Source organism: Nicotiana sylvestris, chromosome 10 (assembly GCF_000393655.2).
Source record: "Nicotiana sylvestris chromosome 10, ASM39365v2, whole genome shotgun sequence".
Lineage (NCBI taxonomy): Eukaryota > Viridiplantae > Streptophyta > Magnoliopsida > Solanales > Solanaceae > Nicotiana > Nicotiana sylvestris.
In genome coordinates, this window is record NC_091066.1 from 62,528,724 (window position 1) to 62,552,798 (window position 24,075).

The 24,075-nt window shown below is 30.7% G+C and overlaps 2 protein-coding genes across 3 annotated transcripts; one reads left to right on the plus strand and one right to left on the minus strand.

Moving 5' to 3' along the window:
* The first annotated feature begins 11,424 nt into the window (after nucleotides 1–11,424).
* Nucleotides 11,425–15,154, plus strand: LOC104232505 (uncharacterized). Its single transcript, XM_009785729.2, has 3 exons — nucleotides 11,425–11,597; nucleotides 12,563–13,150; nucleotides 14,650–15,154. Exons 2-3 carry the CDS (start codon nucleotides 12,700–12,702, stop codon nucleotides 14,697–14,699), a joined length of 501 nt encoding a protein of 166 aa, XP_009784031.1. The 5' UTR covers nucleotides 11,425–11,597; nucleotides 12,563–12,699; the 3' UTR covers nucleotides 14,700–15,154.
* Nucleotides 15,155–15,693: 539 nt separating this feature from the next.
* Nucleotides 15,694–22,881, minus strand: LOC104232506 (uncharacterized). 2 transcript variants are annotated; one of them, XM_009785731.2, is made up of 7 exons: nucleotides 22,797–22,881; nucleotides 22,594–22,681; nucleotides 22,298–22,496; nucleotides 20,769–20,855; nucleotides 20,224–20,610; nucleotides 17,365–17,518; nucleotides 15,694–16,824 (listed from the first exon to the last, which is right to left on the minus strand). In XM_009785731.2, exons 2-7 carry the CDS (start codon nucleotides 22,659–22,661, stop codon nucleotides 16,094–16,096), a joined length of 1,626 nt encoding a protein of 541 aa, XP_009784033.1. In that variant the 5' UTR covers nucleotides 22,662–22,681; nucleotides 22,797–22,881; the 3' UTR covers nucleotides 15,694–16,093. The 2 variants fall into 2 exon arrangements, with proteins under 2 accessions (XP_009784033.1, XP_070016676.1); XM_070160575.1 differs by having other exon boundaries at nucleotides 22,594–22,881.
* Nucleotides 22,882–24,075: the final 1,194 nt, after the last annotated feature.

Sequence of the window (24,075 nt, forward strand, 5' to 3'; positions counted from 1 at the left end):
CCGTTACTATATACAATTGTAACGAAAGCATTTATGACTGATGATTTCCTACAACCGGATTAATGTCGATTTTCCTTCCTTATTTATACCAGATTCGTTCATCTACCTTTTTTAATAGTCTTTATACATTCTGTTCCTATTTCTTCTTCCCCAAGTGTCAGAACTGGGTTTTTTTTTTCCAAAATAACCCTGGGTCTAAAATAACCCTGGGGTGTTCCTCCCATGCCTCCTTGAATTCTTTAACTCGTCTAATTAGGAATGTCACATGTTACTTTTTTTATGGTCACTACAACAAATGTGATTTTTAACCACGAAATTATTAGCTACAATAGAAAATTCGTCACTAATTATTCATTTTTGTGACAAAAATTACATTTCGTACTTAAATCCATGAGTCATATACTTTTAGTGACGAAACACAAACTTCATAGCAAAAATTTTGTCTACTAAGGTTTCCCACCAAAAATATGGGTTGGCGCCAATTATTGAGAAACATTAGCCACAAAAATAAATTATCAGTGACAATTAATTTCGTCACTGATGCTGCAAATAATTTGTGACAAATCATCATTTGTCTTAAAAAATAGTTAAAAGTTTCGTCACTAAAAATACATTGTTAAAATAGCAACGAAATAAAATTTGTAGTTAAATCGTACAAACTTTTGACATAAATTTTATATTCATTTGTGACTTTAGCTTTTGTCACTAATAATATACAAAGTTAGTGATAATATATGCAGGCAATTTGTGACAAAATTATTTGTCTCAACTTTAATTAAAGTTTGGTAATCGAGAAAAGTTCCGTCGCTAAAAAATTTGTTGTTAAAATAGTGACAAAATAGACTCTGTATAGTTAATAGGTACATTTTTAGCCATAAAAATTTGTATTTATTGTGACTTCAGTTTTTATCACTAATTAGTGTTAGAACCCGCACGATACGAATAATTTAACAGAATATTAATCTTATGAAATTAAGATATAATATATTATATTATTTTAAAAAACATAAGTTGTTATTTAATTATTTAATATAATAAATCGATACAAATTCAAAAGATAAACATTATATAGTAATGAAATAAATTATTTGCTCCTTATTTATTCTTTATTATTATTAAATTAGCAAGTATTTAATACTATATATTTAATAATATGACTTTTTATTGACTTGTCAAATGGCTTACTATTTTGATACTACTTTTTTTTAATATAATAGAGAAATAGATTTTCTTACTCTAAAATATTTTTTTAAAACTTATGTTATACTGTTCAAAATTCTTCAATTGTCTAAATTTATCAATAATTTTCTTCAGTGTTATTTATTTATATTTTCTTATTAGTTAATTCAAAATATAAATATCATAAAATTATCTTGACCCCCTCTTTTCGTACATTCTTTTCTACTGTAATATTTAATTAGTTTTCTCATTTTGTATTTTACTAAAAAATTATATAATATAATATTATTTTTTACTAAATTATAATTTTGAATTCATCAAAAGTATAAAGAGATAGGACTTTTATTTTTATTTTTTAAAAAATCTACACATATTTTTAATAATTATTAATTTGTGCTATATATATAATATATTCTTTTAATGTATAATATGCTAATAGAATTTTATATTTTTATTATAAAATTATGAGTTCAATTTATTAACTAAAATTTCCTACCAGAGAAATTTAATTAGTATACATGTTTCTACGATATCACTTGATTTTATTTTTAAAAGTATTCTTCTTTTTTGCCTATTTTTTAATTATGATTTTAGGTATGTGTATATGTACGACTTGTATCATCATAATTTTAATTATAAATCTTATATTTTTATATTTTCCAACAAATTTATATTTTTTGTTCCTTTATTATCTAATCGTATTTTCAATTATTTAATATTATTAAATTCACATATAAATTTTTAATAAATTACCAGTTTCATATAATATATTTAATATAATTTTATATTACTCTTTAAATTTAGTTTGATTTTATCCTGTATGAGTTTCTCAAATTATTTCGACATATAAATTTATTAATAATATTTTTGAGCATTATTTATTTACTTAATTTTGTCAAATAAATTTAAAGTGGGGTTATAATCACATTATATCTATTCTATTCTTTATACACTAATTTTTGTTCTCAAATATTTTAATTTTATTTATTTAGTTTTTATTTATAATACGAATATTATTGTATTATTTTTCTAAATGAATGGTGTTGAATTAGTTCAAATGGACTTATATAGTTATTGAATAAATATTTTGTTCTATATGTTCTTTATTCTATTATCCAATGCTTAGTATTGTACATTGTTAATAGAAATTTTTATTAGCATATTACTTTGTTTAATATTTTTGTCTGATCTCTTTCTTTTTATAATATAAGAGAAGATATATATGTTTTATTAATCTTGAAATATTTTTTATTTTGAATTTTAGTGAATAAAATTTCTATTAAATTAAAGGGACTTATATAGTCATCGAATAACTTTTTGTGATATATTTTTCTTTATTATATTATCCAATATTTAGTATAATTTCATTATTAATAGAAATGTTTATTTCCATATTACTTTGTTTAATATTTTTGTCTACTACTTTTTTTGGGTAATATTATAGAATATATATATTTTATTACTCTTGAAATATTTTTTTATTTTAAATTTTATTCTATTTTTCTCAATAATATTATCTGAATTTTAATTAATAAAATCTCTATTAAATTAATGAGACTTATATAGGCATGGAATAATAGGCATGTTCAGAATTTTTATTTATTATATTATCCAATATTTAGTATTATTGCATTATTAATAGAAACTTTTATTAGCATACTACTTTGTTTAAATTTTTGTATGCTACTTTCTTTTTATAATATAATAGAAGATATAGAATTTTTATTCTATTATTCTCAATAATATTTTCTGAATAAATATTTTTTTATTTTTAAAAATAAAAACAAAATTATTTAAAAAACAAAGAAATTTTGAATTGGCAGTTTTTTATATCATAAATCCTAAAAGTTATATATGAAATATGACAAATTTTTATAAAATACCATGATGTATGAATCAACTATAAAGTCATAAAAACCCTTATTTTTAAAAAAATATGATCTTGAAAAGCAAATGTACTAGTAAATGAATCAAGAAACATTTTTTTTAAAATAAAAAAAATATCTCTAAAGATTACTCATTTAATTATTAAACTATTATTGTTTGAGATGCAACAAAGTTTCATATAAGTTTAAAAATGAATTTTGTTATTATAAAAATAAATCACAATTATATAATACAACTCTAATATTGTTTGCTTTCAAAAAATTAACAAAATTAAGAAGTAATTCACAGTATTATTATTTTTCTGAAGCTGAGGGACTATCAGAAACAGTCTCTCTATCTTCTCAAGGTAGGAGTAGGATTTTTGTAAATACTATCATCCCAAGACTTCACTTGTAGAATTACACTAGATTTATTGTTGTTCACGATACTATTATTCATCACCAAAAGAGATGATAAATATTGTTTGAAACATGTATCCTTTAAAACATTGTGTGCTTCATAAACACATAATCTATTCGTACTTTTTAAATTATAATATTTTATTATATAAAAATTTCTTATTTTTTATTTTATTTTGCTTATTTATTGTTCCACTCTAAATTATCATAAATTCACTTAGTTGGAAGATCATTTATCTTGATGCATGATTCTTATTATACAAGGGGTTTAAATATTTTTACAAAAATATAGGGAATAAGGGGAGTATATCTTAATTAAGTGATCATAAAATTTTAGGATATTCATAATATATGAAGTATAAATGTTTGATATCGAAATACAAGGGGGAGTGATGTATATTTGTTACTGAGTCGTTATATTTATATAAAATTTTCATAGTAATAAGGAGTTTAAGTGTTTGATTTAAAATACAAGAAACATAATTGCAACTGAGTCATATTACAAAGGTGTTTAGTCTAATTTACCCTAAGGTTTAATAATTAAAAATTTTTAAGATTATTTTCTAAATATATTTTTAAATCTATATATATATTAAAGCAAGAAAGTTACTATATATAATTGACATTATGGTTAAGCCAAGTGGCAAGCTAATAAATGTTAATAGTATATGGTAACTTTATTCTGTATTTAACTATTTTAGTTAAATACAAATAATATATATATATATATATATATATATATATATATATATATATATATTTGAAATTAAATTTTTTGAATTTATAGATAAAGTTCTAAAATTCGAATTTAAATTAAAAATAAAATTTATCTTTTTTATCATGTTATTATACTTAATTAGGTTAATGATCATATGCAATCATGTTAGGAACTTTTGTTATTTTTTCTAATTATTTAAATACTACTTCGTCTCTAAAAAAAACAAAGACTACTCCATAAAACTATAAAACTCTTTCACATTTAAAATCCTATAAGTATAGTTCTTTGAAACACTGTAGCTAGATTTGAATAAAATAAAATTCTTTTAAAATAAATGTAATATATAGGGTACACGTCTATGTTTATCTAAATAACAAAAAAGAGTTTACAAAACCAAATAAAAATTTACTTATATATATAATAAAGTAAACATACATGTTGGAGAAAGAAACATCACAAAATTAGTCAATATTAAGAAAAAAAGTTGTTTCTTTTTTCTTCTTGAAGAATATTTGTTTGAAGAGTCAATTTGCATAAATGAACATAAAACAAATAACAAAACTTTGACTATACAACTGCTATCATTAATTTTAATTTAGCATATTCAAGGAATTGAAGGGTATAAGCTGAAACCCCTTCATTTAGCTGTAGTCAAGCCAATATTGTAAGGGTATAATATTTTTTTCGTTGAAAAATATTAGTTTTGAATCATTAGATTATGTGAAAGGTTTTTTTTAAACTCAACAAGAGAGAAATTGGTTTCTAATTTATAGTCTCTATAACGACTTTTAAAAGTAACAAAGAGTATATATAAAGAAAAAATTGGTATGACTTGAAATATTTTTTTAAAAATGTAAACAAATTATTTTGAAAAATGTCTTGACTTTTTTTAATTCAAAGATAATAAAAAGATAAGATATTTCTGAACATTAGTAGAGAGTTTAAAATTATTATAATAGAAGTTATATCATGGATAAACTAAAAAAACCGAAATCTTATGGAATATTTATATAATATTCGGCCATATTTATTGTTTACTTTTTATAGCTAATATAAATAGATGATATACCGACAACACATGATTGTACACATATTATATATGGATTATATATAAATTATACATCATTCAATTTTTTTATTTAAGTGGTCGGGTGATTCGGCTGATTAGATAAAGCCAAAAGAAAAATATGAAATAATTTCAACCAAAGACTGAAAATATAATTAAAGTTCATATGTCGACAATTTTTATTAAAACTCATCCTTTTATAGTGAAATAAATTAATTTTTTGTAACAAAATAAATAATGACATAAAAAATAAGATAAAAGAAAATAAATATTGAAAAAAGGTTAAAACTAGAAATAAAAAATGACAGCAAATTTTTTCTTATGTTTCATCTTTGTTGAGTATAAAATATTTGAAAGTTAATCTCATCGATTTCAAATATTTTTGTTTCAACTCAAATACATAGATTATAAGATAAGGATATCTTAGAATATTTTTTAATTTACATTATGTGTCGTTTTTTAAAAAATCACTATTACTAACAAACTGATATGATATTCGAATTTGAATTGAAATGCAATTTGAGTTGTTTGCATTGAGGTTAAGCCAAGTATAGTGTCAAAAAATAAACTACTTGACAATTTTAAGACAATATATGCAATATTTTATAATAATAATCAACTAATTTAACATTTAATGATTCAAAGAACAAATTTTTTGTATATATAGGGTATTAAAAATTCAAATTCTGGGGCTAGAAATATCGATAAACTTAAGGTGGAGTCGTACTGAAATAAATCCGGCCAAAGAATCATTTAAATTTTTAGATAGCCGATTAAAGTTAATTTTAAATTAATGATAACATCTTCACTTGCATCATTATAAAGATAATCATTATTAAAATATAAAAAAAATTAGAAATTAAAATTTCAAAATAGAAATAGTTTTTGAAAGATAAAATCATACCAAATAAGAGTTCAAGTCGTAGTATAAGAGTCACATCGTAATTAAAGAATCGTTTATATCGTGTTAACCTTTGTGCTTTGCCATAAGTATGAGTTATTATTTTACTTTGTGGCTATTTTTAGGTTCCAATTACACCTATGAGAATAGTGCAAAAATAAAATTATCACTACGAGAATGGAGAAAATATTAGTCCTTTTTCATGTAGTATTTTTTAATTAATATCTGACAATTATCCATAATTATTTAGAAAGTTTAAATGTTAAGGTTATTTACATATAATTCAACGAACTCAGATATTTAATATGCTTAATGTCAAATATCAAAATGGAGTAAAAATAATTCACTAGCTAAAGAATTTTTTATATTTTTAGATAGCCAACTAACATGAGTTTTGAATTAAGAATAATATTTTCAATTACATTATTATAAAAATAATTACTATTAAAAATAATATTTTAGAAACTGAAATTTAAGAAAGAAATATTTTTTAAGAGATATCAACACACCAAATAAGAGTTCAAGTAGTAGTAAAAGAGTTAAGTCTTATCCAAAGAGTCGTTCATTGTTTCAACATTTGATTGTTTTGCCATAAATATGAGTTATTATTTTACTTCCTAACTATTTTTAGGATCCAATGACATCGGCAAGAATTGTATCAAAAAATAAAAATAGAAGAAATGGTTAATTTTTTTCATGTAGTTAATATCCAATGATTATCTATCTTTACTGAGAAAGTGTAAATTTTAAGATTATTTACATACAATTCAAATAACTTAAATATTTGACATGATTAATGTCCGCGCATCCGTGCGGGTACTAATACTAGTTGAAAAAGAAAAGAGGAAAATTCTTTGAAAATAAATGATACTTTCTTCTATTTTTCATAATGTTATGTTCAAATAAACAAACTAAGGAATTTCAAAAAAAAAAACTAAGGAACTTTTGATTTCTTTTTTTTTTTGCTGTATCTTTTTTAGAAAACATAATGTTTGATTTTCTTAAATCAAAAGAATTTTAAAAGGGAATTACGTAAAAGTATTGTTTTAAGGCTTCTTGCAAAATATAGAAATTTCGGCCTTAACGTATAATTTTGAATAGAATTTGAAAATTGATCTTTTACTTTATGTAGTCCTCTTTTGATTCTTTTACCAATTTAAATTTTTTTTCGTCAAATAAATAAAAATGCTAGATAAGTAAGAATAACTAGCATAACAAAGTGGACGAGATAATCGGCTCATTTTCTTGTTAATATCCCTAAACTTAAGGAAATGAAACAGAATCAATCCATAAAGATACTCATCATGGATCAAATGCTCATTCTCACAAATTAAAACTGTAGACTGATTTATAGTTTCACATCTCTCGACTTCTCTCTAATAAAAAAGTGACTATGTTTCTTCAAAACTCTGCCACCATTGACGGTTTCACGAAAGATCTATAGGTTTGTCTTTCTTCTCTTTTTATTTAAACTCGTTAGTCTTCTATGTTTTTCTGTTGATGTCATGTCTTTGACTATCTTTTTTCTCTGACAAACAAGGTCATGCCTTCACCAATATGAGGCTTTTCAAGCCAAAACATGGGCGAGAGATAGAGCCAAGCAAGAAGAGATCCGTGGCAAACAGAAAAAGAAACTATGCAGTAAAAAAAGATGTTCAAGAATCTAAAGATATTAAATTGAGAAATGGTGAATGTATTAAGTGTTAGATGCAGTTTCTTTATGTTAGTTGGGGATTTGAGACTGAAATCTTTGTAATATACAGGGTAAATGTCATGTTTTTACTCCTCTACTCATATTTTTGTGTATATATTTTTAATCCTCATCTTTGTATTCCCATAATCCCAAATATTGTAACTAATCCTCTATGAGAAATAAAGATTCTGCAGTTTTTAACAATTTGTCCTATAAACATTAAAATTTGCAAAAAATGTATTATATTCAATTATAGAATATTCATTATTATTTATAAATTCTAAATATTAAAATAATCTATTTATCTAAAAAATGGCAAATAGTACCAAAACCTATATAATCATCGCCAAATACCTTTCGGTCACAAATCGTTACAATTTTCTAGACAAACAAATTTGTCTTTAATTTCATACATTTAGGGACGAAAACGTTTTGTGTACAAATGATAATCTTTTTCTTTAAAATTTGCATATCTTCAGTGACAAAATCACATTTTTCAACTACAAATTAGATACCACTTTAGAGACAATTAGAATTGTCACTAATCAAGATAAAAATTAGTGATAAATTTGTTTCGTCGGTATTAAGAATTTATTTAGTGACGAAAGTTATTTCTACTACAAAAAAGTTGAAGTTTTTCTGACAAACAAATTCGTCACTGATTTAATATATTTGGGGACAAAATAATAAATTTGTCACTAATGTAACGTCATTTAGCGACGAACCACTAAATCGTCTTTGTAAACTTTTAGTGACCCATTTATGGCTACGAAGAATTGACAAAAAAAATTTGGTCAGAAAAGATATTTAGTGACGAAATAAAGCCTTTTAGTGACAAAGACATTTGTTACTATAAATCAAATTGGTTGTAGTGGATCCACGTGTCATGCCCTTGTCACTTTGATGATAGTCCACATGTCATGCCTCTTTTCCGCCAATACAATTTTCTCTTTTTTTTTTTTTTGTTTTTTAGGGAGGAGGTTTAGAATAGGGAATACAACTTTATTTAGCGCTATGCACGCCAAGTATATTTAATATTTTATATGAGCAACAAAGTGCTGGTTGGTGCATTGGTTAAGTGGCGAAGTCGAATGATGGCTATAGCCTTTGTGTCGTGAGTTCAATTGTAGCCTTCCATAAATTATAAGAGATGAAAAAAGAAAAAGAAAAAGAAAAAAAAAACTGAATAAAAAATAATATTGTGAAAGGCTAAAATCGAACTCACCGATACAAAGGTTATGGCCACCATTGCACTTGCCAATTAACCAATGCACCAACCAATATTTTGTTTACAACATTAAATATACTTGGTGTGCGTAGCGCATGTTACCAAGCATTAAGCATTTTTTTTACCACAAAAAAAAAGTAAAAAAAAAAACGGCCGTCATAGTATGCATGTACTATATGTAGTTTAATTCTTTTTGTTTTTTACGCATTAGTTTATGGTTCGAAACTCTTCGGGGCGGATTTAGGGGCGGAAGGGTGTTCACTCGAACCCTCTTTGTCAGAAAATTATATTGTATATAAAGGTAAAATTTATTTTTTACCTCTATATATTATGTTTTGAATCTCCCTAACACAACCCAAAAGCATAACTTAGTAATTAAGAGGGTTCAAAATCTTTGTAAGGTCATTGATTTTATTCCCACTAGTTACGACCTTTCTAACTTTTTTTCTTTTTTGGACTCCCTTGGTGGTAATCCTACCTCCGCCACTGCTCCTATCAGGAATGTACAAAGGAAACCGACAAACCGCACGAATCCGATAATCTGAATCAAATCGAGAAAAAAAATCCGTCTATAGTTTGGTTTGATTTTGTTTGGCGTTGGAACAAACATCCGATCATAATTAGTTTGGTTTGGTTTTAACTAAAGAAAGTCAAATCGAAACCAAACCAACACGACATTACATATATAGAAATTTTAGATATATTTAATATATAAATATACTTATTGTGATGTAATTTATAAATATTTCTTAAGCTTTTTCAGAATTTTATCTTTTAAGGTATTATTTCAAGGTTGGACTTACAATTTTTGAATGTTCTAATAAGTTTTATAGATATTAATATTAGTAACTTAAATAATGCTAACAAAAGCCCAAATCAAAATCAAATCAATACTAATGCTAACAAAAGACATTCAATTCAATACTACAGAAGGCAATATATTGAATATCTATTTTTTTGTTTTGCAATAATTTAGACAAAAATGCATAACCTATTTTTATTTTTTCTTTAGCGTTTAGCCATGTAATTAATACTCCTTTATTAGTCTACTTATTTTGACACGACTTAGTACTTTTAGATTATGTTTATTTTTATTATGGCTTTTTAATTAGCAATATTTATATTACATAATTTTATTGTCTTTATTGTTGAATATTTTAGGATAATGGCATGACACATCTTTTGTATTAATTTTTTGGAAAATACCTTATATAGTTGTATCTTACTAGGATTAAAGAAATATTTTGAGCACAAGTTATATGTTTTGTGCTACGAAGATTTTACCGGAAAAAAATTCGAATAACCCGAAAAACCGAGAATAAAAAACCCGATCGAATTTTATTGACTTGATTTGGTCTTTAGATCTAATAACTCGACACAATTGGTTTGATTTGGTAACTGCAAAATTAGAACCAATGCACACCTAGCTCCTACGTATCATTGCTGTATTGTCTTTTGGAAGTTAACCGTAATCAAAGGTAACACAGAAAGTCATAAATGTAAACCTAATTGTACTAATTCTCAAACTGTCTTGATAGAATTGTCTTTGTCCATTATATGCTTTAACCAATCTAACAACTGTATACATTTCTTTATGAGAGGCAAACATGGAGGCATTTTCAAAAGTAGGCCAACAACAACTAGGCTTCTAGTTTGATTTGTACTCAAGTAACTCGTGTTGTCCTTAACTAAACTAGATTTACCTTTCCCATTTACAGCAACATTAGAGCCACTTACCAAAATTTTTGTATATAAAATGCTGTTTATTATTAAAATCTGTAACTTATAAGTAATACTTTTATTTGACTTTTAATTAAATAAATTTGATTTTAGAAAAAAATAAAAATTTGTGTCCAAATAAAGACAAACAATTAGGAAATTTAATCTTTATACTCCGAATTTGTTCATTATTTTTTAAGAACAGATAAATTATTTTTATTTTCTTGGTACAACTAAGACATTAGAGGCCTACTGTTCGGTCCAACTAGCTAACTAGTGGCCAAATTACTTGAACCACACACACAAGAAATTGACAAGCAACGTTATCCTAGCTCCTGGTCCCACTGCCACCGTGGCATGTCGTCTGACCTGGCAGCACTTTTCTTTTAATTTGACTTATCTTTCTTCAGTTGCTTGCTCACCAATCATATTCATATCCAATCAATACACACTTTTTTTAAAATTCCAGAACTACCCTCGGATAATTCCACAAAGACAATTGTACCCTCATTCCTGATCAACAAAAAATCAATTCCACCATCTTCACCTGTACCTTAAACCAGAGAATAATTGCCCTTTCTAAATTCAGAACTTAAGCTGTGTTTTATATAGACTCAGCTTCAGGTTTGGTGGTTGAATACTTGAAGGAAACTATCACAAACGTTCAAGAAAACTGTCTATTCCTATTTCTATTTTTTTTTTCTTCAAATTGAAAAGAAAAAAGACCCCTTTTCCTTATAAAACAGGAAAAAAAGAAAAAGGAAGAAAAGACTCCTGTTAGAATTACATGTAAATTCAGGCTTAGCAGGTATACATATTGGTCTAAGTATTTCAATATGTATGCAGAATTCTTTTTTTCTTTTTCTGCAACTGAAACTTTTGATCGACTTATGAAGTTTGATAGAGAAGGAATATTTAAGGTTCTTTATCAGATACCCATATTGGAACTCTCAAAAAGGCTTTCTTTCATTTTTTTAAATATTATTTTGTTTATTTATGAAGATTTTTACCTAATCGCAAAGCTATGATTTTTTTCTACTGGGTTTCTGATTAAAGTCGCTTTCTTTTTGGTTGGATTTATTAGTATCCAAAGTTTGAATCTTTTAATGATTTTTGTTTGTTTATTTATGAGTAGTTTTAGCACAGCTAATTGCAAAGCTATGATCTTTACTGGGACTCTTGATTTTTTTTCCTTGTACTTCCTTTATATTTGGTGGTTTTTGTTTGACTGGCTGAAATTGGAATTTTAATTCTTATTTTTGTGAAACACCACTTTGTACAATTCCTGAAAATTGAGCTAAATTTCAATTCAAAAAAAAAATATTGAGCTAATTAATAGGGTCAAAATATCTGGTTCTAATTTGCTATGAGGACCTATTTCTAGGGGGTATATTATAATTTCTTATAAACCTTTGCTACTAGCTGATTATAGTGACTGATTTATTGCTATGGGAAAGTAGAAAAAGAAAAGGAGGAAAAAGGGAAGAGCTTTAATTTTCTTAGAATGTTTTTAGTAATTAAAAAAAAATGGTGATATATACCATCTTCTATCACAAAGATGGCAACATTATGAGTCATAATGAGTGGACTAAAATGTCACTTTATTTGTGTTCCATGTCTTTATTATTGTTCTTGCTGTATTGAAAATTGATGAACTTAAAAAGAAAAATCAATTTGTTGCTGGTCATTCAATTGTATAACATGCTGTGTTAACACTGTTTGTATCATTTTCATTGTATTCATCTTCTAACTACCTGAATTTCTTTGGAACAGGAACAAATAACATATTTAGTACCTTCAATTGTCATTATCCTGATTCTTTGTATCTGCCAACAGTTTTGTTCAAAAACTCAACAGTCTCAGAATTTGATTTCTTTTTGGGTTCAAGAAATTTCTTGATTCAGTAAGACATGGCCTTGGCATTTACCCCTTTGTCATGGTGGCTTTGGAGTGGAAAGCATCAAGAACCAAAAATCTCGAAAGGGACTTGTTTAAATTCATCGCCTGATTCAGGGATGTTGGAATTGGATACTTTGAAGTTCCCTCGGAATATTGCCTCCTCATCTGGAAGGGTTAAGAGAAAATGGCAGAGTCGAGAGGAGCGCAAGATTGATAGGGAGTATGATATTGTTCTTGTGCCATCGGACGGTGGATGTGTATCAGGGTCCGAGTCTGATGATTCAGACTGGTCCATTGGATGGTTGGAGCCACATGGCCCGGAGTTCCACAGTGATGAAAATAGAGATGATAGTTTTGCTGTGCTTGTTCCTTGCTATGGACGTGGACGCGCAAACATGGAAGATAATGCACAAGACAAGTTTCTGCAGGGCATTCGAAACTTCAAGGATATACATGCTTCTGGTAAGAGTCAGTTTCCGGAGATATTCTGTTTTTATTTGGAAATACAACTTCTGCTTTTGTTAGTTTCTCTTTGGTGCAACAGAACCAATTATATATTTTTCGTTTCAGATAGTTAAATTTATATTCGTCTCAGACAGATACCACGTATTTGAAGTATATGAAACTCCTGAGATAAAGAATTCTTTCCACTTGATAATATGCTGCTAGCTGCTAATGGCTTACTAAGTAATTCTATGAGAAACATATACATTGATGTTGAAACTAGTGGCTGCTTGGGCAAAAACCAGATAAAACACGGACTTTTACCTTTTGAAGGTTCTGTCAACTTCCCGTTGCTATAACCAAAATTTTGAACCGAGAGTCAACATTTTGTTTCATGCTTAGAAATTGATGAATTGAGCTTTCCTGCTTTTTGCTCCATTTCCGCTTTGTTAATGTGCTGAAAGTATAACTAGCAGATCTAGTGCAAGCTCCGAATGTTAAGATTGCTGAAAGCTTCCTTTCATGTAATGTGGTGACTGAATGAGGTTGCTTTGGTTGGCCTTCTTTATATTATTGAATGGTTTTTATTTTTCATTTCCTATAGGTCCTCTAATCTAGAGAAATTAGAATGAGTTCAAGATTCTTTTCTCCCCTTGTTGTTTTCAGAGGGAAGGGCAAGGATTGGTGGTAGGGTTGATGATGATTATTAATGAGTAATCTTAACTCATTAATGCAGCACACCTCCAGAATGAATTTCTCATTAATAACCTGTTATACATTAGTGTGACTCATATCTAGCACCGTATCTTGTGTGCTACACTACTCCGATCTTTGCCCCTTTTTACTTCTGTTTTGAAATTAAAAGTTAGATTTTTTCCTGTGTCCTACATGGCTTGATCAGTTGAGAAGTATTTAGTACCATATTCAGTTAGTAGAGTCTATGTGATCATTAACAAGCCAGTTATAGGATAGCAGGGGTTCTGTTTACTGGTTGAGATGTACACAGTGGCGGATGTATGTTGATGGTTATGGGTGCTCAAGCACCCATTACTTTTGGAGTCATGAAAATTATTGATATAAAAAAGTTAGTAATTCCTACAAATATATTACTTGAGCACCCAGTCTTAATAGTACTTTTCAGATAAATAATAGTTCAGTACCCATGACTTAAAAATTCTGGATCCGCCACTGGATGTACATATCTTTACTTTCTTGGCATCGGAAGACTTCACATTTTTGTGCAACTCTGTTCATTAGCCATTACAGGACTGCCAATTTGAAATCTTTATTATTCTGAAATGTAACCATTTTCTGGTCTAGCATTATAATTTCCACTCTTTTGTTTCCTTCCAATTCTTGACATTTTTTACTTTTTGAATGAATGATGCATTGATTTAGACATGGGATAAACCAAAAACAAATGTCTAAAGAATTAAATAGTGGTATAGTTGCTGGCTTAGTTCTTAATTTTGTGTTCTGCATACATTATGCTTATTGATTTCGTTTTTTACATGCAGAGAATAAGAAGTATACGGAGCAGTGGCTCTCATCTTTGCGGTACAGCTGACATACTGCAATAGCTGAGTTGATTCGATTTCTTTGCTGCTGCCCCTCCAGATTGATCAAACTTTAGCTGTTTTTTGTTACCTATTACAAGCTTAAATATCGACTTAGGAGTGAAATGAAAATAAACCTGTAAAAAGGGATCGTCTAGGAACTCGTTAGGTACATCAATGATCATACCGTACTTTGTGTCTCTGCTTTTAGTTCAGAAGAAGAAATCTCTACTTGCCTCCTCCGATTGGTTTAAATTTGTGATTTGAAACTGGCTGGAAGGAGAAGAGAAGAATGATGGCTAAAGAAAGACAATTGGAAGGGAAAGCTAAGTTGTGATTATGCTTGTAATATTCTTTGATGTAAATATATCTGTGAATAGGTTCATCCAGTTGTCAATATCTCTATCTGTCCTTGATAATAGTTGGATACATGTGATGTTATTAGCAAGTATGATGTCATTGTGAATATGCAGTTTCATTATTTCTGACTGAAATAAATGGGAAGTTCAAATGTTATTAGTAAGAATAATGCCTCTGCTGATTAATGTTACTAATCTTTGGACTTTCTGTCTCTTTGCGCTCAAACATTCAAGACTATGTAGTTGCGTCCAGGGCTTTGGTTCATTTGTAATGACGCATCATATGAAGTGTTTGAACCTTGCATTTAAGTGGGAGCAAGATAGAAGAGCTGCAGTTACTCAAAAGTGGTACTTACAAAAATATGACTGGCAAATGTTGTCCTTTACCCGTTTTTTTCAAGACTAAAAGAAGAGAACAAGGATCTCAATAAAAGAAGCTTGTACCAGTTGAGCTAACTTTACTTTTTACCTTCTTAATTCAAAAAAGGAAAACAACAAAGAGAAGTGCAGCAAAATAAGATAAATAAGTTAGTGTGGTTGTCTAAACAGCTCAACTACGTTGTACGTATGACTAAATCTAACCAATTTCGCAAGTAAAAAAGAAAATTAGTTAGTGCCATAGTCTCTTTAATATAAGATTGCACAATTTGCGAAAAAGATAATCATGATAACGAAATAATAATGCATGGAGATAATCAATAATTGACAAAGGAATATCAAGGAACTGTAATTTGTTACCCAAGTATAGACAACACCTAGGAGAAACCTACACATTTACATTAAAGAAGCAGGAAGAAAGCCAAACTACCAAAAGGTAGATAAGAATAATTAACATGAATCTAACTTTACATGCATAGTTGGTCCAACCCAGTCACTCCATTTCATTCTCTCCCATTCTGAGTTCTAGTTGGTGCCTTATTGAGATCACCTCCATTAGCACTCCCATTCTCAGTTCTAGCTGGTGCCTTACTAGGCTTACTTGTATCATTTATTAACTTTTCTTGAACCTGAATGCCTGGAACAGAATCTTGATCCTCTTGTCTATGCTACTTTACTTCATCACTGAATGATAAAGTCTGATCTTCAACTTTTTCTATCAACGGGTTGCTTGATGCAGGAAGTTTCTCTTGTTGGCCTTGTGGTGGTAGTGCTTTATCACCAGAAGCACCTACAACTCCTACTTGTTTCTCACTTTGTGCACTAGACAGAGCGGTAGTTTGACTTTTTTGTAGAAGTTTTTGCTTAGTATCGTCAAGCTCAGCAACTGGAGCACATATTGGAGCATTAGGTGCAGCTGAAGCATTTGGTCTAGATGAAGTACCAGCTGGGCTAAGTTGAAATGCCGGTGATACACGTTTCAAAGAGTGGCCAAGCACTTGTTGAGTTCCAGGCCGTGAGGCATTTGATGGGACTGTGGAATGGGACACCAGGCCGGTACGAATAAAGTGCACATTACTGGGCAAGCCATTTGTACTAACTGGGACATGAGATTTTACTGCTGGACCTCCTCCAGGTAATTGGACAGCAGATTTAGACTCTACTGTCTTGAGCAATGAGGCACCATTTGAAGGGGTAGCAACGCGGGCACCTGCAGCCACAGCAGCAACTTTGACCATTGAATCTGGGCTCGTATTAGGTTTTGGCAATGGCTTTTTTGGAACTATCCGAGGTTTTGACGACAATGGATCTTGCTGATGCTGGGATTGTGCACCACCAGATGCAAAGTCAGCAACAGAATGTGAACAGTTACTAGGTCTAGCGCCTGAATTTTGCCCCACTGAAACAACACAATAACCTGGGTTAAAACTGCTGTATGCAAGAATGGCATTAACGATATACAAGGTTAAGAAGGAAAGAGTTCCCATGTTTTCTCCACCCATTCAAATAACTCAGCCATGCTGAAAAGAGAAATTGCTCCTAATCCACTGGAATTTTTGCTTTTCCTAGATCAATGTGCAATATCTTTTATATGTATTTTGCATGCAGACAATATTAATTGGAATATAGGACTCAGACCTTCTAAAGACTCTTGAACAACTGAAACTTCTTAACTAATGAACGTTGAGCAATGAGCAGTTCCAGGAAAAAAAAACATTGAACAATTGAATAATTAATTAACCCTTTGCAGACAACAGATACTGTAAACGACAACATACATTCCGATTATCAGAGGATACTCTCAGCCATCTGACACACCCAATGCAGAGTTCTAGACAGTATCAATAACTATCCTCCCCCTAAACCTCAACCTTTTCCTTCTCCCATCAGGAGTGTGGTAACAGATACATTTACATCATAGAGGAGTTGAGAGAATTACCGCTAACGCTGATGGGACAAGCAGCTTTTAAGTTATCTCCCATAGGCATATTAAGAGCCAGTGACATTGCCCGACGAGTTGCCAGCTGAGCCTCTGAAAGCTGCGAGCCATTCCCGACCATGGTTCCCTGTCGTTTTCTAATAATGGCCCACCTCTGCACAAAAAAAATTCATAATCTCATAGTAAATTTAAAATGCAAAATGACAGTTGATAACAGTCCACAAAATATTTACAACTTCTCTTATTTACTTTTTTCACGTCTAATTCACACTAGCTACACCAATACACACTTCTGAATCTCATTCCGTTGCCGGGATTCGAACCCGGGAAACCTGGGAATAACCCAGACATCCTAACCATACTAGATAACAACGGACATCCATGTCTATCTCCAACTATATGTTTGACATAGATATCACTAGGAGGATTCTCTTTAGGACAACCAAAATGCTGGGTTGAAGTTACAGAAACAATATTTATTTTAAATGAAGACAAAAACAATATTTAGATGTAACTTCACCACTAATTAAGTTTAATCCATCTACCATTTACATCTATGTCACCAAAATTGTCAATAAATGATTGCATACCAAAACTTGTTAACACTTTCGAAGGATGGAGCTTGCAACCTAAAGGTTTCACCAGTTTTGTCAATGGTGAAAAACTGCCAAAAGCGCCAAATTCCATTAACGCTTAAAGCGTAAAAGCAATTAAAGCACACATTTTAGATAATAACACTGCGGATGATGAAAAGTTGATACGTGTGTACATGAATGCACGTGCACGTGTGTATAATGCAAGAAAAAATAATTATACACACAAGAAAACAATTATATAGATAAAAGAATTGGAAAAACCTACAACTAAGTGAAATTATGTAAAATGATTCATGTCAATTAGGAAGCGAAACCACATTAAATTTTTTATTCAGATGCAAAGATGTAGTTTTAGCTTTTACTTCAGATTTGATGACTAGCTTTCTTATACTAAAGTTATAATTTCCTGTTCCTAATAACAACATTCTCTTTTAGTGGGTTCTTTTAACAATTAATATAAAATTCTACTTGCTACATTATCGTTTAGTGTTGTCCTCTTGAAAACAAGGGCATGAGAATTAATATAAATTTATCAAAACGAAAGTCATTTACTTGGTTAGTTCTTGTTGAGACGCATGATTTGGTGCAAGCACTACCTAAATGTGGCGAAGAACGGAGGAGAAGTTATCTCTAAGGAATGTACAGTGCTACATCAGAACAAGTATAAAGTTTTCCATTTATATCCCAAAACTGAAAAAGAAATTTCTTGAAATTGGCTGATAACCTAATACCACATGGATGAGAGGATAATTGCTCCATCACAATCGGGGTCTGCCGAGAAGCAGTGATGTTATATGATTGAATTATTATTTGGTCCAAACTAGTAGCTGGCATTCAGTAAGAAATTTCATTAGATATTGAGGGGTTAAAGGGAGGAGATGTTATCCTCTAAGGAATGTAACAATCCTACATCAGAAGTATAAAGTTTTCAATTTATACCATAGAACTGACACAAAAATTTCTTAAAGTTGGTCCATAACCTCACACCACATAGATAGAGGATAACTGCTCCATCACAATCGGGGTCTATCGATAAATAGTGATCCTAAATAATTGGACTGTTATTTTGTCAAGTACAGCATCCCCTCTTCCTTAAAATAGGTAACATCATTAGAAGGAAAGCACCTTGGGCATGCTACTTGTACTACTAAATGTATTGTGCAACTGCCAAAAGGACATGGCATCATACCCTGCCATTTTTTAAATAATCAGAACCTAATGCTTGAATAAAGGAATTCAGTCTGAGTGGAGGAACAATATATTCCCAAACTTTTAAATTTTGGATATTGCAAGACATGAGTTGGTTGTTGCCTAATTCAAGATTGAGTAAACACACCAACTGCTCAAGATTGAGGAAAAGCACGCATATGAGACTTTTCTATGTTCCTTACTACCATCTTACCATTTGACACGGAAGGGGCTATTCTACTCAACTTTAATTTTATTTTATTTCTTTTTATTTTTCCTATCATGTGTGAAGCACTAGAAACAGCTCTATTTTCTCAATCTGATAAGATCTTTATTCTGTCTCTCTATCAATGGGTTCAGAATGAAGCAAACTCTAGTTATATAGCTGGGATGATTCATGAAAATATCCTGGATATAGGTGTCTTTTTTACTAAAATCTACAACTAATCAATTAACTGAGCTGGAGAACGATCTATTTTCTTGGTTTTTACTCTTTGGAGCAAATAGAAGGGGTAAAATTTTGGATGAGATCAATTTAGTGAGCTGTGAACCAAAGGACCCGATTAATTAACATTCTTTTAACTCCAAGTCAAGGATTAATCTAAGCAATAAAGATAGACTACTTTCTCTAACATTTTTTTTTGGAGAAGGTAACATTTTCTGTATATTAATATAAAACACCAGCACAAAGATTGTGCTGACATCCAAAAATAGGTGTTACCATCAGGAAAAAACCTATGAAATGTACCCTCCTTGCTCTTCTTACAAGGATTGTAGAACATCTAAACTCGGAGTCATATATATATATATATATATATATATTCAGATTTACACCAAAAGCAAAAACGAAGAATGCAATTCAACTACGATATTATTATTTTACCTATCAAAGTTAACAGAAAGAAAATTCCTAAATACGATGATAAATAGCACCATGTTTGTGCTAAACCTTATGAAGGACAAGGCTAAAAGCATTTACCAACTAGAGAGAGTAATTAAAACTAGAGAATATATTCAGATATATTAGTCAGTATTTTGATAAAGATAGATATATTAATCATATACAAAGGAAAACCTGAGAGAGTTGTGAAGCTGTTCTATCTCCCTTAAAGTCCCCTTTCAATATGTTTGCCCAGTTTCCTTCACCGCATTTTTGGACCGCAGCAATGAGTTCCATGTCTTCTGTTTCTGACCATGGTTTACGCTTTCGCCGAGGAGGCAAGTTGGTACAAGCTGGTCCATGGGTATCCAATCCCTCAGCAGCAGCCACAGTTGAAAATGGTTGTTTTTGCACTGCAACTGGGACTGTAATATTTGTCCCGTGAATAGAAGTACCATGCAATGAATTATCCACACCAGTTCTAGAAGTTTGGACATTTGGTATATTTATAGTCAATGGAGCCTCAACAGTTGAACCATTTAACATATTGGTATCATTTGGAACACCAGAAGCAATTAGTACCTGTCAAAGGCCAAGATTCCCCCCAAACCACACAATTGGTTATCCAAAAAAACAAATTGAGTGTCAATGAAAGATGCAAGCTGTTCAGCCAAATAATTGTTCACAAATACAGTGTTTGCTAGAGGAAATTACTACTATGGGCAGATTGTTTGACTTACCTTCACACATGCTGCAGCTTCTGCTGAAGCTTCGTTGCTTACAGTAGGGAAAGCTTCCAACTCATATTCTAAATCACTATCATCATCCTGTCATCAAAAAGTACAAAATCGACAAAAAGTCATGAGAGTATAAATCACCAACATAAGGTTCAAGATATAAGGTGGATATTTCACTACCATACATCACTATCAATACATGCTCCCAAAATTACTGCCACTTAATAATTCAAACAAAGATCACAAAAAGAAAAGAAAAGAAAAAACACTAAACTAGGGACCGAAAAATTGTTTTCTGGGTGCCACTTATTAAGTACTCAGCATTCCGCCAAAAAAAGAGATCCTGCCAGGCACAAGATAAATGAAGATGTCCACATATGTAAGCAACAAGCTTAGCAATATATTCACAACGTGCACATTATTAAACCCCAACACCTAATGAAATAGGCCATATTTATTCCCAATCTGGAGAAAGGGAAAAACTTGAAAATTAATATCTGTACACTTTATTCTCAAATACAAATATGCAAACAGCAGCATAATTTTTTTTATCAAAATACAACACGTAGAAGCCAGGCGATTGAGATAGGAAAGGAAGGAAAGATAGCAAGCTGGAAATGCTCTATTCAGCCATTCTCACCATCCAAAGTTCAGCAACATACAAGATAAAGCGCAACTCCACATTGTAGACTGAAAAACTAGCAACATCTGAGGAACATATCTCCATTGTAACACACATGACATTTCCCAAATTTATCAATATTGACTTAGATTATGCATAACTTTGACGCCTTTAGCAGTAATGTGGGTACTTTGGAGAGAAAGGAACAAAAGAGCTTAGCAGGGAAAACATTACTTCCTACAGCTTAGGGCCTTTTTGTTTTTGCTTAAATTTGGAGCATCCACTACTCTTGTCGGTATAGAATTATAGATGATTGGGCGTCTTTTGTAAAGAACCATATATTTTCATGTAGGTACTCTACTTTTGGTATACTTCTTATTAGGGAGTTTTCTCCCACTATCTCAATAAAATATTACTTTCACTAAGAAAAAATTAGTATACAAAACTACAACTACGGCTCAATCTCAAACTAGCTGATTCAACTATGTATATCACTTATATCAAGTCTGCTTTCTTTGGACTGTTTCTTCCAAATGAAGAACCCCCTCCACCCCCCACCCCCCCAAAACAAAACAAACCCACTCCCACTGTACACACAGGGTGGAGCTAGGACGCGCAAGGTGGTTCAATTGAATCGCCTTCATTGGAAAATTATGATACGCAAATAGGGTAAAAATGACATAATTGTCGAATCCCCTTAGCGTAGGGAAAGATTATAGTGCAATGGCAAAGGGTTTTCATTTGAAGGTTCAAATCCCAGGTGTCACATTCTTGTATCTTTTTGAATCCCCTTGACAGAATTCCTAGCTCTGCCGCTTCCCCCAAAAGTACAACACATACATACATATAGATATAGATATATATATACACACACGCAGAAGGACAAACAATTTGCCGATGATTGACATACCAAAGGTTGAGCAGCATCATCTAATTTATCAAGCAAACCATGGCGATAAGCCAAATGGCGCCATAGCATTTGATATTCTCTTGCATTAGTAATCCCAGTTGTAGACTTCTTCACCAATGCATTCCAGTCGATTTTATCATCTGCTGCAACTTGTGCTGCCACCTCACCCAACACTCCCAGCACTGTTGTTGCATTATACCTTCAATATTAATCACCAAGCAAAAATATCCAAAATTTCAATACCCGGAAAGCCAAGAAAAAATTCTAAAAATAAGTGTGAAGAACCAAAAAGAGACCTTTGTAAGAGAGTGGATATATCTTCTTCAGTCACAAAACACTTTTGTTTCTTCGATTTCTCGAACATTCTCAATCCCTTGATATTCTCTATTTAAAATCACATTCGATTGAACAGGGAGAAAGGTGAGTAAGAGACAAAAGAAAACCCTAGCTAGAGGAAGAACAATGAAGATGAATACGACGACGTCGTTTTCTGACTGACCGTTGAAGGGCGTCGAAGCAACGCGTTACTCGTAACGGAGAGAGAGCTGTGTCACAGTGAGTTTTCAGAGGAAGGTGGAAACGCAAAAAAAAAAATTGGGACTCCACCGTAAATATGTTTATCTATTTAAGTACTCTATTGGAAATAAGCTTCCTGAAGAAGCTTATCACTTCGATACCCGGTTATGGATAAACATTACCCCCGGTAGAAGATTATCCATACCGGGTATAATAAGCTTATCCTTTCAGTACCCAGTTATGGATAAATATTATCCCCGGTAGAAGATTATCCATACCGGGTATAATAAGCTTATCCTTTCAGTACCCAGTTATGGATAAACATTACCCCCGGTAGAAGATTATCCATACCGGGTATAATAAGCTTATCCTTTCAGTACCCAGTTATGGATAAATATTATCCCCGGTAGAAGATTATCCATACCGGGTATAATAAGCTTATCCTTTCAGTACCCAGTTATGGATAAACATTACCCCCGGTAGAAGATTATCCATATCGGGTATAATAAGCTTATCATTTCAGTACTCCGTTATGGATAAACATTGCTCTCAGTAGAAGATTATCCATATCTGGTATAGTAGCAGCTTACACAACAGCTTCTTTACTTCTATAAATAGAAGAGATTTCAGTTCATTACATACATCAGTTTGAATTCGAATAATATATCAGTTTCTCTCTATACTTGTCTTTACTTTATAGTCTTTATTTTATAACACGTTATCAGCACGAGACTCTGCCATCTCGAGCAAATATTTTGAAAGTATCTGAGGTAAGAACTTTCTTTTCCTAAATAATGTCAAATCTTTCTAAACTTGAATTTGTAGCCCTGGATATATCGGGCAAAAGCTACATGTCTTGGGTGCTTGATGCTGAAATTCATCTTGATGCGATGGGTCTGGCAGACACCATCAAAGACAAAAATCAGGCATCAAACCAAGACCGTGCCAAAGCAATGATATTCCTACGCCATCACCTTGATGAGGGCCTGAAAATGGAATATCTTACTGTTAAAGATCCAGTCATACTGTGGAATAATTTGAAAGATAGATATGACCACCTGAAGATGGTCGTTCTTCCACAGGCACGATATGATTGGACTCATCTAAGGCTACAAGATTTTAAATCTATCAGTGAGTATAATTCTGTTATGTTCAGAATTATTTCCCAATTGAAGTTATGTGGTGATAATATTACTGATCATGATATGTTGGAGAAAACTTTCACCACTTTTCATGCCTAGAATATGATCCTGCAGCAGCAA

Excerpts from the sequence above, each read along its gene's own strand:
- LOC104232505 (XM_009785729.2), top strand. The coding sequence starts at position 12,700 with ATGGCCTTGGCATTTACCCCTTTGTCATGGTGGCTTTGGAGTGGAAAG. Across the intron at positions 13,151-14,649 it reads CAAGGATATACATGCTTCTG|AGAATAAGAAGTATACGGAG; the intron begins GTAAGAGTCAGT and ends TTTTACATGCAG.
- LOC104232506 (XM_009785731.2), bottom strand. The coding sequence starts at position 22,661 with ATGTTCGAGAAATCGAAGAAACAAAAGTGTTTTGTGACTGAAGAAGAT. Across the intron at positions 20,856-22,297 it reads ATGATGCTGCTCAACCTTTG|GATGATGATAGTGATTTAGA; the intron begins GTATGTCAATCA and ends TTTTGATGACAG. Across the intron at positions 16,825-17,364 it reads TTGTCCCATCAGCGTTAGCG|TGGGGCAAAATTCAGGCGCT; the intron begins GTAATTCTCTCA and ends GTGTTGTTTCAG.